Source organism: Hemicordylus capensis, chromosome 6 (assembly GCF_027244095.1).
Source record: "Hemicordylus capensis ecotype Gifberg chromosome 6, rHemCap1.1.pri, whole genome shotgun sequence".
NCBI classification, from domain to species: Eukaryota; Metazoa; Chordata; class Lepidosauria; order Squamata; family Cordylidae; genus Hemicordylus; species Hemicordylus capensis.
The window spans coordinates 145,297,792-145,311,197 of NC_069662.1; the positions used below are offsets into that span (position 1 = coordinate 145,297,792).

The window sequence follows — 13,406 nt, forward strand, 5'->3', positions numbered from 1 at the left end:
CTATGCATTTACTGTACTCCCTGGGACGCGATAGCCTGGCAGCTCCTGTCCTGTGCTATGAAAAATCTCTACACAATATTGCTAAGACGGGCCTAGGGCTGTGGCTGGCTGAGAATTTGCTGCTATTGTAGCTTTCTCCTTTGCTCAGTCCCTTTGTTTTCTGCAACCATGTTCCGAAATCCTTGGATCTCCAGCTATTTGAGAAATGTCCAATATTCAGAAGAGCCAGGTAAGAGTTCTAACTTGTACGTAGAAAATAATGTGATTAATTTGTAGTCTGAATTAAAACTGTCAATGTGTCTTCCACATCTCAAAAATACTTGCCGCTTCAGAAATCTGCATTCAGTTTGGCTTCTTGTCTTATTGTTTCCTGAAAGGACGCTCTCTTAAAAAATCCGATTAGATGAATCTTCTAATTAGCTTAGCTAGCAGTTGAATTAGGGCCTTGTAGGTATGCTGAAGAGCCATTAATGGTAATATCTTGGAGGGTGTTACATGGTTAATTCTTATAGAATGCATTTGTTTTGTGTTTTAAGGCTTGCAATGTTTTGTTTTGTTTTTTAAGTGGCAACATAGTGGGCAGTTCAACTTGGAAGCAAGAACACTGTTTTATTACATTTGATAAATATACCAAGAAATCTATGTATGAATACATGCATTGCTTTCTAATATGGTATAATTACAATTGAAATCCTAGGACTGTTCAAAGAACTATTGATACTTTTTCAGGGGCTGCTCAGTATTCCAGAGATAATACTAGATGTGCTTTTTTGAACCACTAAAATAGCAATTGACCTTCTTGGGAGAGCCTGGAAAACAAGATTTCTTCAAACTTCATTCAACACTTTTTTAATGCCATTTACATTTAGAAATCATGATACCAACAATAGTTCTGGCTTTTGCTCTTCAGACCTTTAACACATAGTGTCAAAAACATGTACCATTGCTAAGAGAACTTGGTTATGGAACTTGATTGAAGTGTGAGATCCTAGCATATTGAAGCTTTTTTTGAATTTGTCTAGAAAATGTACCCTGAACTGTCAGCATACTGAACTGTCAGTATGCTTTGGGCACTGTATGCATTAAAATGTGGTTTGGTACTTGATGGTTAACGAAGAGTCAAGTCATCACATGAGCCTCTTCTTCTTGGGTCAATTTCCTTCCTCCTTCTCATCTCTCATGTTGAGAGTTTCTTCTGTTTTGGCTGGGGACAGGGAGGAATTTTCTCTGTGGTCTACTTGAGGCTTTCATGGCAGAGAGAGATTTCCATGCCAAAAGCTGTGTTGGGTTATACCCCATTTAGAATTACTATAAATTTTTATGCATGCCTGGTTTTAATTTAACCAAACCTGTATAGTGTTAGAGAATTACTAACAGCTGTTCTTTCAAATAATACAGATCTATTCTTCTTCTTAAAGGTCATTGCTTTTTTCTTTAGATACTGAGTTTCAAACAGAGTAATAATGGTAAATTCTTGAATTCAGTACTTGGTTTTTAAAAAAAGTTTCTTCTTCTAGGAGAAGCTTTATTATCTGTATTGTTACTCTGGGGTGGTGGTGGTGGTGGAAGAAGCTGGATAGCATCATTGGGAAGAAATGGGAAACATAATGAAGCCAACTTGGAGACTAATATTTACCTGATGACAAGTTTTCTGAAACACTGAATTGATATTGTCTATTCCAATTAACTTGAAGCAATACTTTATTAATTGCACATTTCCCTTATCCTTCTGTAATTCCTGTTTTTAAAACTAATAATAATTGGAATGTGGGTGGGAGGGGTGTGATCTCTCATATTGAGGTAGCCTACTTTTACCTAGCTTTATCAAAATGTTCCAGATACTTAAGGCACTTCCCATAGTGGTTGGGAGCATAGGATGCAAAGCAGTTGTCACTGAACTCAGGTTTTTCTAGCTTTACCTACAGCTTGCAAGTAACTGCAGCTGGCAAAGCTGTAATTATTTTTCTGCCACTGCTTCTACTCATCATCTCTCCTATATGGATTGTCTTAATGATTGCTTACCTTGGAGTCTATCTGTATGGGAGGCTTTCTTTAAAAACTGAGGCTCAGATACTCTCATTAATGCATTAGTGTCAGCTCTGCTGATTCCAGCTACTCCTCAAGCCTCATGAGAATTTTGGGTTGGGGTTGATTGCCGTTCATAGACAGGAAGGTTGCCAAATCCCTGTGCATTCCGGTACCACCTCCCTTTGTGAAGTGCTTTCTGCAACCCCTGTGGGTGCCCTGGTTGCTTATAGCAACCGCTATAGGAGCCCTGTGGTCTACTACTTTCTGCAGCAAACACACAAAAATGAAATACCCATTTTAAAGAATGCTAGGAGGATCTCTGGTCTGAGATTCCCAACCTGCATATGCAACCCTGTATTAAAGCTGTATTAACACTTCACATGTTTTGCTGTGACTCGTGCAACCCTGGTACCCACAGCAATAATGTCTGCTGCATAATGTATGGAACTACAACAACCGCCCTGAGCCATTTTGGAAGGGCGGTATATAAATCAAATAAATAAAAATAATAAATAAATAAATAAATAAATAACTACCTTAGAGCAGGGGACAGGCAACCTTAACACTCCAGCTTGAACTACAACTCCTATCATCCCTAGCCCCCATCACGACTCCCATCCAACAACAGCTGGAGTGCCAGGGTTGTCTACCCCTGCAATCTGGGTATGCCCGAGTGGACACTCTGTGCTCAGACTGTGGTTTGGGATTCTTGTGGTGGTTACAAGACGCCTGGTGGCCCATGGCTGCTGGAAGACCAGTAGTGGCTGGGTCCCCAAGCATCATCTGAGACCCTCAGTGGGAACTCTACAAGCAGCAGGTGGAGGACGGAGTTGTTTCTTTCCAGTCCTTGTTTTTTGTACCTTGAGCAGCCCAGCAGGCATGAGAGTGTAGGTGACAAGGGTGAGTGGAAAGAAGTAATACACCTGTTAAAATACTCTTTCATAGACGTCCATAGAAGACGGGCTGCATATGCTCATGTGTCAAAGAGCTGCTATGGAGGGGGGGGGCAATATTTCTTAGGCACCAAAAAGTAAATGCTGTACAAACATGCAATTGATGTCAAGACCCTGCCTGTCACCTTGCAATCCAAATAGGCACACGAGGAACAGAAAGGAAGAGGGGATAAGGAAAGAGACAATGGAGGAAGAGAAATCATCTCTCTGGAAAGCTTCTCCTAGGAGAAGGGGAACTACAAATTTTAAAAATCTGAGAAAATCCTCCCTAGGGTCAAGGATGCTGTTTCCCAAATATTGGGGAAACTATGTGAAACCAGTATAACCAGTTTAAACAAGCTCTTATCAAGCAGGAGCAAGTAGGCAGCAACTGTGTTGGAAACTGCTGTGCTCTTCTGAATTTATTTCCTATATAGTAGAACTGTGGAAACAAAGGCAGCCTTTAGTTTCCACGGCTCTACTATAACTTTTTAAAAAGTTATTTGGTGTTTACTCAGAATCGTAAAATGAGGTGAATTAGAATTACAGTTTGGGACCTCTTAGCTCCTAGGTTTCTGTTCATCGTTCCAAGTCGCCTTTCACAGGTGCTCTTTGTTTTGGTTCCCCCACCCACAACACTGTTAGTTTTGAGAGTATGAAGACTTAATAATTGAAGTCAGCTTTGAACTGCACTATGCAAGCGAAGACATTCTGCTATTTAAGCACTAATTTTTCTCTCTCTTTAAACTTTGTTGATATGGGGTCTTGTTTTTTTTCTGCCCTAGATTTTGACAAAGAGAATTCGGTCAGGTATAAAACTCCAAGATTACTCCAGAGGAGGAGGACACTAAGGTAAAACATAACAGTTCTTGGCTGTAATTGGTTAGTGCATTGTGAGAGCAAAGAAAATGGTCTTTGTCTTCATTGTTTCCATATATGTGTAGTAAAACAGTACATTGTCTTGTGGCAACTTAAAGTAATACAGTGGTAGATGCTTTCATTATCAGATGTGTGAAGTGTTATCCTCAGTTGTCATAAAAAGTATAACAATAGGTCCAAAATGTCCTGAAATTCAAGAAGTACAGGAGGTCTGTGTGACTTCTGTTAAAGCTCCAATATCTACTTCCTACGCAAAACTCGGACAGAGATATTACAGATCACCTGTACTTCCTTTTAGAGTCATGAGTTTTTCCTTCTTTTCATACATTTGATGCAGGGCACTCTGTCCAAAATGTTTATGCCACAATCAGTCTGACCTTTAAGGTGCCACAGAACAGCTACAACAAAAAATATGATATTTATATTGTGCCTTTTGGGTACCTGGGCCCTGGATGTTGAATTTTTTTTTCTGAAAGCCTAGGTCAGAACCTCTTTTTGAAGGGTTCGTCAACTGGGATTCTAACTATTTTTCAAACATCTTCCTTGTTTGCTATCCGCAGGCTGGCTTCAGTCCTGCTTCTGGTCAGTTTCTTCAATCATAAGTAGTGTAATGGCACTACACATAGTAGAACATGTATCGGGAAATCCCAAAAGTTTAGTAGGTGAACTCACTGTGCATTCTAGTGCTCACCCCCCTTGAGGCCTTCTGGAAATTAAGAGGGTAACCAAAGAAACTAGTTGATGTTCTCCATTTTTATTACATTATTGTCATACCTTTAAGATGAGAGGCCTGGACATTAAAGGTGAACACCTGGACCATGAATAGGCTATCTTTATACCTTTTAGATGAAATGGGGCTGTAGCTCAGTGGTAGAACACCTGCTTTGGAGGCAAAATGTCCCAGGTTCAGTCTTGGCAGCTTCAGGTAGGGCAGGGAGAGATTGCAGCCTGAAACCTTGGAGAGCTGCTGCCAGTCAGTGTAGACAATACTGAGCTAGATGGACCAGTGGTCTGGCTCGGTATAAGGCAGCTTCCGATGTGTGCAAACTGCAACCAAAATAAGAAGAGGCAACTGGAAAAATTTACCCATCTCCTGTTACTACTGCAGCTATTACACACATAGATACATACAAATGTGCTAAAGTTCTCTTAGGTACTGTGAAACTTCCTGCTATGCCCAGGTCCACCAGCTTCCTTATACTAAGTCAGACTGTAGTCCATCTAATCTAGTACTGTCTACTGGCTGTGGATCCTACTCCCAGTGGCTCCTACTCCCAGTGGCTCCATGCAGAGCAAGGTTGATAAAATTCAAAGATTTTTTTAAAAAAATTAAAAATCCAATTTTTAACATTTAAATTGGATTATTTTATTTAAATTGGATTTTTTTAAAAAAAAGATTTTTTAAAAGCAATTCATAAAGAACCTAGGTCAAAGACACCATGATGAACATTAATCATAACTTCTAATTATATTCTATGAACATAGGAAGTTGCTATACACTGAATTAGACCATTGGTCCATCTAGCTCAGTATTGTCCACTCAGACTGGCAGCGGCTTCTCCAAGATTGCAGGCAGGAATCTCTCTCTGCCCTCTCTTGAAGATGCCAGGGAGGGAACTTGAAACCTTCTGCTCTTCCCAGAGCGGCTCCATCCCCTAAGGGGAATATCTTACAGTGCCCACATGTAGTCTCCCATTCATATGCAACCAGGGCAGACCCTGCTTAGCTAAGGGGACAAGTCATTCTTGCTACCACAAGACTAGCTCTCCTCATGTTAACAGTTTATGGGGATGAGAGATAACAGACCTGATCAGTTCTATTCTGCAGATGGTGTACATGCAGCACACAAACAATCAAGCCCTTGCTTCCTGCCTCCACCCCCCAGTGCAAAGACAAAGATCAAAGAGTGAATGGAGGATTTGCGGCGCGGGGGGGGGGATGGAGTAGCTCTGAGTGAGGAGGAGGAGTCTGGATATAAATGCACAGGATTGCGAAGGGAGAGAAATAGAAAGTGAAAACAAAAGTGAACACAACATATTCATGCAGTCCTGAGGAAATGTTTTCCGAGTGTATCCTTCATTGCAGAAGGGAAACACCTACCATGGCAGTAGGCCGTAAAAGAGACCCGATTTGGCAATAGTTTAATGAAGTTCCTGTACCTGTGGGTAAGAAAAGAATGTGTGTGAAAAGCAAACAGTGCAACAACAAAATGTTGCACTGGTTTCCCGAATGAAACAGCATTACAAGAAATGTGTACCTACCTTCTAAAAATGAAAACTGCATCTATTGCTAAATATGTATTAAGGTTATATTTGACAAAAATAATGTACCTTTATAGAAAATGAGGATTCGGTAGAATCTTCGTGACTAGTAATTTAAATTATTTAAATCATTAAAACGGAGTCCTCCTGTGAAGTGATTTAAATAGTGATTTAAATGATTATTTAAATCAATTTAATTCAAATCAAATCAACCCTGATGCACAGTCCTTTATCTAGCCCCCAAGACCCTTTACTACTATAACAAAAACAACAACAACAAATATTTATATACTGCTTTTCAACAAAAGGTTCCAAAGCAGCTTACGTAGAGAGACGGCTCCCTATTCCCAAAGGGCTCACAATCTAAAAAGAAACATGATATACACCAGCAACAGTCACTGGAGGGTTGCTGTGCTGGAGGTGGATAGAGCCAGTTACTCTCCCCCTGCTAAATTAAGAGAACCACCATGTTAAAAAGGTGCCTCTTTGCCCAGTTAGCAGGGGTAATTGGAAATACCTAGGTCTTCAGCATGCAAGTCATGTGCTCTGTTACTAGACTACTGAGCCCAGACTGAGCTGTGGTCCCCCTTAGGAATGTGCATGAATCTCGATTCATGCACAGATTCAAATCACAGATTGGTCACCTTAAAAGTGAGGAGAGCAAGTCCGTACCTGCTCTTCCACTGCTCCACGCAGCTTCCAGCTGCAGTGGCACGCAGTGTTGTTCACTATTGGGAATGGTAATTAGGTTAATAGAACAGCTATTCAAAGACTGCATGTCACAGCAGCAGAGAGAATATATCTCTATCTTTGCTTTAACATTCCCTCTTTGGCCTAAATTGTCAGCCATGTAACAGTCATATAGCTTAGAAATCTGCTTAAAGCTACACAGTTGTAAACAGGTAAAAATGGGAAAGCCCTGCTCTTTTGGCCATGCTTTTATGGGCATCTTGCAAACGCTGAAGGCTGTGAAATTATTTGCAGGCTATCTTTAAAGAAAAACCTAATAATATGTAACTTGTGGTACTCTATTCTCAGGATCGTTCTTGTGGTTGGTGATTGAGAGACTTTCCAGCTGGGGAAGATGGAAGCAGTTTTTGTCTGGCTGCTGTGAAGTACCTAGATCTAACAATGGGCTTGTAGGAGAGAGAGAAGTAGGAAAAGTTATGTCATTGCCTCCCTAGCTAGTGCCAGGAAAAAAAAATGCAATAAAAGTGAAAAATATAGATCTTGCAGGCCTGCCATAAGTAATTAAGGTAGAAAAGTGAGCATTGTTAAAGATCTAGTCTGCACAACCAATGATAGAATCTGAACATTCCTGTTGTCTAAAATGGATTATGAATGGGTGTCCCCCACTTGATTTGAAAATAATTAGGAATCTATAGATCTTAGAAATGGAAATTTTTATTGCCATATCTTCTGAAGGGTAACTTTTGTTTCATAAATATCATATTAATAACTTTTGTTTCATAAATATCATATTAAGAGAATGTACCTATTAATATGTGGAAGCATTAAAGGTTTAAAAGTAGCATCAAGATGGCTAGACATGGAGCAAAGGAATATACTGCCTGCTCCCAAGGCTTACTGCCTGCTTGATGAGGTCATCTGAGGGGGCTCTGCTCCGGGTGGCGACAATGAGGGAGGCTAGGTTGTCGTGCACTCAGGACAGGGCCTTCTCTGTTGCTGCCCCCAGACTCTGGAATGCTCTCCTGTGGGTATCCGCTCCTCAGTCTCCATCACAATTTTTAGAAAGCATGTCAAATCGTGGCTTTTTACCCAGGCTTTTATGTGATTGTCTCCACTGTTGCTTCTTGTATTTTGTGCTGTTTTTATGTTGGTGTTTTAATTTAATTTTTTAAAAATCAGATTTGTTTTTATATTTTTTAGCTCAATATTTTAATGGGTCTTTTTTATAATCTTGTTTTAAAATTTAATTGTGAGCCGCCTTGGGATTTTCTTAATGAAAGGCAGGGTATAAATTTAACAATACATACATACATACATACATACTCGAATGGAGGAACAGAATTGTAAATGCTATGCTGTTAAATTTATTGGCGGCTGTTTCCAGACACAATTGTGGCTGGAATGCACATTTTCAATGACTGGCACATTACATCTTTGAATTGCATTCCTGTTCACATCATAGAGTTAGACTATAGTGCACCTTTAGTGAAAATCTGACCTAGAAACTGGGATAGATTTCCAAGCCTGGAGCATACACAGAACTTTTTAAATAAATGGATTAACGCCTTAATCGGGAGCATGCACATAACTTCTTCAAATCTAATTTGGAGTAATTTCCCAAGTCATCAGTGCAAACCTACTTAAAAGTCAGAGTTGGCTCCCAACCCTTTGCAATATGATATCTCAAACTTGAATGCTGGCGACTGCAGTGCAGGTATTCTATTGGGGCCTGAATTCGAGGCTCTGCAATCCTAAATGAGAAGGGGAGAGAGAGTAAGCCCCAATGCAAACAGTGCGAGTTCAGAGTAAACATGCATAGGATCGCACTCTTTATGTGGATTAGTTATCCCTAGTCACCCTACTATAATCAGGTGATATATTTTAATGATATTTCCCCTACCCTTTCAGTGCATGCTAGTGAACTGTGGAAATTTTAAAATGCACTAGCTGATAGGAAGTTAGCCTCATCCCAAGTTAACTAACATAGGAACATAGGAAGCTGCCATATACTCAGTCAGGCCATTGGTCTATCTAGCTCAGTATTGTCTTCACAGGCTGGCAGCGGCTTCTCCAAGGTTGCAAGCAGCAGTCTCTCTCAGCCCTATCTTGGAGAAGCCAGGGAGGGAACTTGGAACCTAGATGCTCTTCCCAGAGCAGCTCCATCATCTAAGGGGAATATCTTACAGTGCTCACACTTCTAGTCTCCCTTTCATATGCAACCAGAGCAGACCCTGCTTAGCTAAGGGGACAAGTCGTGCTTGCTACCACAAAACCAGCTGTCCTCTCTCTCACTGAACTATGTGGTTGTAGTTCAGTGGTAGAGGATCTGCTTTGCAGGCACAATGTCCCAGGTTCAATCCCTGGCATCTCCAGGTAGGGCTGGTAAACCTTGAAGAGCCACTGCAATCAGTGTAGAGAATACTGAGCTAGATGGACCAGTGGTCTGACTCTGTGTAAGGCAGCTTCCTATGTTCCTAATATGGAGCAAAAGGGTGGGATCTTGTGTGTGAAATTGATTATTGCAAAGCCATTGACACCTCAGATTAATGTCCTTAACTTCTCAGGACTAATTTTTGCATATTTTGTATGGTACTTGCTCCTTTTGACTGGACTTGGGCTGTTGTTTTTTAATGTCTGTTCTGCAGATAGACTTGCACAATGTGTATGCAATGATTTTTCATTGTTCGTCAAAACAATATGCATGCTAAAACCAGAGTAAAATGTGAGCACAGAATAAAAATCACCAGCTCGCAGGAGGACATAAAAGCTATGATGATGATTTGAAAGCTCAGGAAAATGGTACTGTTTTGGCCTGATTCCTGTGACAGTAGTGAAGGCACCATGGAACCCCAGAGTTAGGGTGTCTCAACAGAATAGCCCCTCTTTTCAATAACCACCTGCCTGGCCCCAGATGGCAGGAGGGCTCACAGAAGGACCTTAATTTCAGATCTGATGGGAAAACTTGTATGGGAGAAGGCAGCTCTTTAGGTACCCTGGTCCCAAATTGTTTAGGGGTAAGGACCAGGACCTTGAATTGTGCCTGGAAACAACTGGGAGCCAGTGACAACAGAGAACAATTCTGGGCTCCAGACAACAGTCTGACTGCGATGTGCATATAGGCAGCTCTGAGCCCTTGAAGGCATCAGTAACTCTGCTAAAATACACCTGGGTCTTAGTGTTTAAAAACATGGCATGAATTATGTACATCCCCTGTAAGAGTGCATGAGATACAAACCTAGCTAGGAGTTGTATAGGATCAGAAATGAAAGTAGAAATGATTAATAAATGGCTAGAGAATTTCTGATTGGGGAGGATGAGGGCCAGGGCAATGGCCGAGATAAAGAAGACTACAAAACCTTTGTCCATAAAAACATGAGGGGATTGTGAGGAGGTTAATACTTGTTTGATGGGGCACTAAATTTCACACTCCGGACTAGAAGAGCTAATGAAGGCAGGACCTGGGATAGACTATACAAAAGGTAAAAGGTAAAATGTGCCATCAAGTCGGTGTCGACTCCTGGCAGAATACAGGAAGGGTTTACCATTGCCATCTCCTGCGCAGAATGAGAGGATGCCTTTCAGCATCTTCCTATATCGCTGCTGCCCGATATAGTACCAGCGGGGATTTGAACTGGCAACCTCTGCTTGTTAGTTAAGCATTTCCCCACTGTGCCATTAGGTGGCTCCTAGACTATACAAGGTACTTCTTTCCCCCCTCTTGCTTTTTCTTTTGCACGGGGTGGGGGAACAGGATGAAAACTGCTGGGTACATACGCAGAAAGTAGCAGAAGATTATGTGATGGCTGTTGAGAATGATTGTGAGACACCTAAAAGCAGTTAAACCTGGTGAAATACTACAATCGTTTGATAGAATGCAAGACAAGGCCTTCTTGGTAGTGGTCCCATGCTCTGAAGGAAACTCCTCCTCCTTCAGAAGCATGTCTCACTCCTTCCTTTTTTTTTTAAACCTTATCATGGATCATATAAAGACCATTCTGTTTCACTCAGTGTTTCATGATAGATTTCCCCTGTGGATTTTTATGCTTGCTGATTTTGTATTTTCACTGCTGTTTTTATTATTGAATTATGCATTATGTGTCTCTTTAATTCTTTTTACAAGGCGCTTTGGGGGCCTTGGGCAAGTACAAACATTGGAATAAATAAAAAGGACCCTCGTGAGTTCAGGGGAAATTAAGACTGGGCCAGATCAGGAGACTTGTCTGTCAACTATCAGTAACATGGCGGAGGAGTATGGGCCCCACAAGTCTCCCCCCCACACAATATACTGTCACACTGTGCTTAATCCCACAGCAGAGCAGCTCATCGAAAGGGCCCCTCAGTGGCTGGATGAATTATTACTTAAAGGTAGTCTTTTATCTGTGCACTAGTGACTGTTAAGCCCGTTATATTAACGGGCGCTAGAAGAGTTGTGAACAGGGGAGCCGGCTGCGCACCTGTGCCAGTTCAGTCCTCTATCTGACTCGCTGGAGAGAGGACGTCCGTAGCAGCTCCTAGGCCAGTCAGGAGCACGTGGCCAGGCCTAATAGGAGCGGCTGCGCTGGGGGCTGTAGTGGCGGCAGAGGGCTCTTAAGCCCTGCCGCCGGGGATCCGAGCAGCCTCCTCACCAGCGGAGCGGCCTCCCTCAGCGGCGCCACGGACGTGGCATAATCGAGCGGCCGCTCCCGGGGGCTGTAGTGGCGGCGGTGGGCTCTTAAGCCCTTCCGCCGGGGATCCAGGGCGGCGAGCGGCCTCCCCACCACCGGAGTGGCTGCTCCGGGCGGCGCCACAGACGCGGCCCAATCCGAGCGGCTGCTCTTGGGGGCTGTAGCGGCGGCGGAGGGCTCTTAAGCCCTGCTGCCGGGGATCCGAGCAGCCTCCTCATCAGCGGAGCGGCGCGCGCGCCACGCATGCGCAGAACACCCACAAGAGACACGGACGCAGGTACCTTAGGGTTTTATTATATAGGATTGAGGAGCAGTTCAGATAAACTGCCCTCCTATGCAATTAAGAGACAGAGAGACCTCATGCCAGAAGTGGGGGGAGGCTCTGTGTGCCTGTGCTCTCCCCACTGGATCATCTGAATTGGCTCAGTGATGACGTCCAGTTACTTTTCCAAGTCACAAATGAGTTTGTTCTCCTTATTGGGCTAATAGTGTGATCTATCCAAGTATCCTTTAGCTTATAACATCAGTGTTTCTAGTAGCAACATTTTATCCATGCCTTGGTATAACTTTATCTCAATAGGTGAGAGAGGCCTTCTAAATTTTTTTTTTAAATTTAATTGTAATTTTTTTGTTTTATATGTGTGTGTTGTAATTTATATTCAATTGTGAGCCACCCAGAGAATAATTTTTTATGGCTAGCAAAGGGTTTTTTTTTGGTTTGTCATTGCTTCGTTAAACAAGACTGTGCTGATGTTTCAGTTTTCAGAAAGAGTTTTCATTTGAGGATAAAGAAGAACTTGCTAATAGCACCAAGGATATTGATGCCAACCTTTTAGCAGTGCTGCCAAAAGGTAAGTAGTGTTGTATGAGTGTACACTGGTTTCCTTAATTTCGCTTTGAAAAGTTGTCATGAAATGAATGTTTTATTTTTAAAATCACTATCCTCTTACTATGGGATGCCTTTTCAAGGCAGAGGTTTCATTTTGAAGTCATTATTTGTTGTTTGTGGAGAATGGGACCTGTGAAAATTAGCTTTATTCCAGTGTGCAAGATCTCGACAAGCAGCCATTTCCATTTGCTCTGGGGGGAAACCTGAATTTAAAATCCACAAATGCTTTACTAGGTGCTTCAGTACTTCTAAAGATGAATAATCCACACCACCCCTTTGGAGGTATGTGGAGGCAGCTGCTTCCCATGTGGCCATCTCTGCACAGTATGGCAAGCTTCTAGTGGGGGAGCTTCCTCTATGGGAGATTAGGTTGAAAGATGGTGACTGGCCCCAGGTTACCCAGTGAGCTTCATGACTGAATCATGATTTGATCTCAGGTCTCATAAGTCTTAGCTTGACATTCTGTCTACTACATAAATCTGCATCTCTGTTGTTTAAACTTGCTTGCATGAAGTTCTTGTGGAAATTTAGATGGTGTTTTGGAATTTAGTGATGTGGAATTCTCAAGTTTTTGATTTAGATCTGCCTGTGTCTTCCCTTTGTGGAAGGAACTGCAAAAAGCTTTTAATTACTTTTCCCCCTTAAAATAGCCTGTTTAGCACTGCCTTGTGACATATCTAAGTGGATCCTTTTCCCTATCTTACGGGTTCCTGCCATAACGTGGAACAGTATTAGTATGATAGGGAGGCTGTTCCTTCCTGAAACTGAAAGTTATTTGACAGGCATAGAATATAGGCAAAAATGCTTGCTGAAAGCCACACACACACCCCACCCCCGTGTGCTGCAAATGTCTTTGGAGTATATCTAGGACTCTCCAAGCAGGTGTGCATTTCATCTGCTAAAATGTCACTGCCGTCGTCCTAGGTAAATACAGTTTGAGCAGTATATAGCTTTCAAAACTAAGATCATTTGGCTGAATTCAGTATAAAACAACCCAGTCGAAGCACCCTGAGCAGTGTTCCAAAATACTCTTGATCTGTTGCTTATGGGGAAATATTTGTCA

At 42.0% G+C, this 13,406-nt stretch overlaps 1 protein-coding gene across 27 annotated transcripts in view; it reads left to right on the top strand.

The window, feature by feature from the left end:
- SVIL (supervillin) overlaps positions 1-13,406 on the top strand; it is a 208,902-nt gene that overhangs the window by 104,407 nt on the left and 91,089 nt on the right. For 26 of the 27 annotated variants that reach the window (XM_053261296.1, XM_053261277.1, XM_053261280.1 and 23 more), the window contains 2 exons: positions 3,746-3,812; positions 12,214-12,305. The exons of the other annotated variant lie outside the window; for it this stretch is intronic. Coding sequence is in view for 25 of the 26 variants with exons in the window: in XM_053261277.1 (XP_053117252.1) it covers positions 3,746-3,812; positions 12,214-12,305 (159 nt within the window). In the remaining variant the exon portion in view is untranslated. The remainder of the gene's footprint in view (positions 1-3,745; positions 3,813-12,213; positions 12,306-13,406) is intronic. 27 annotated transcript variants of the gene reach the window in all.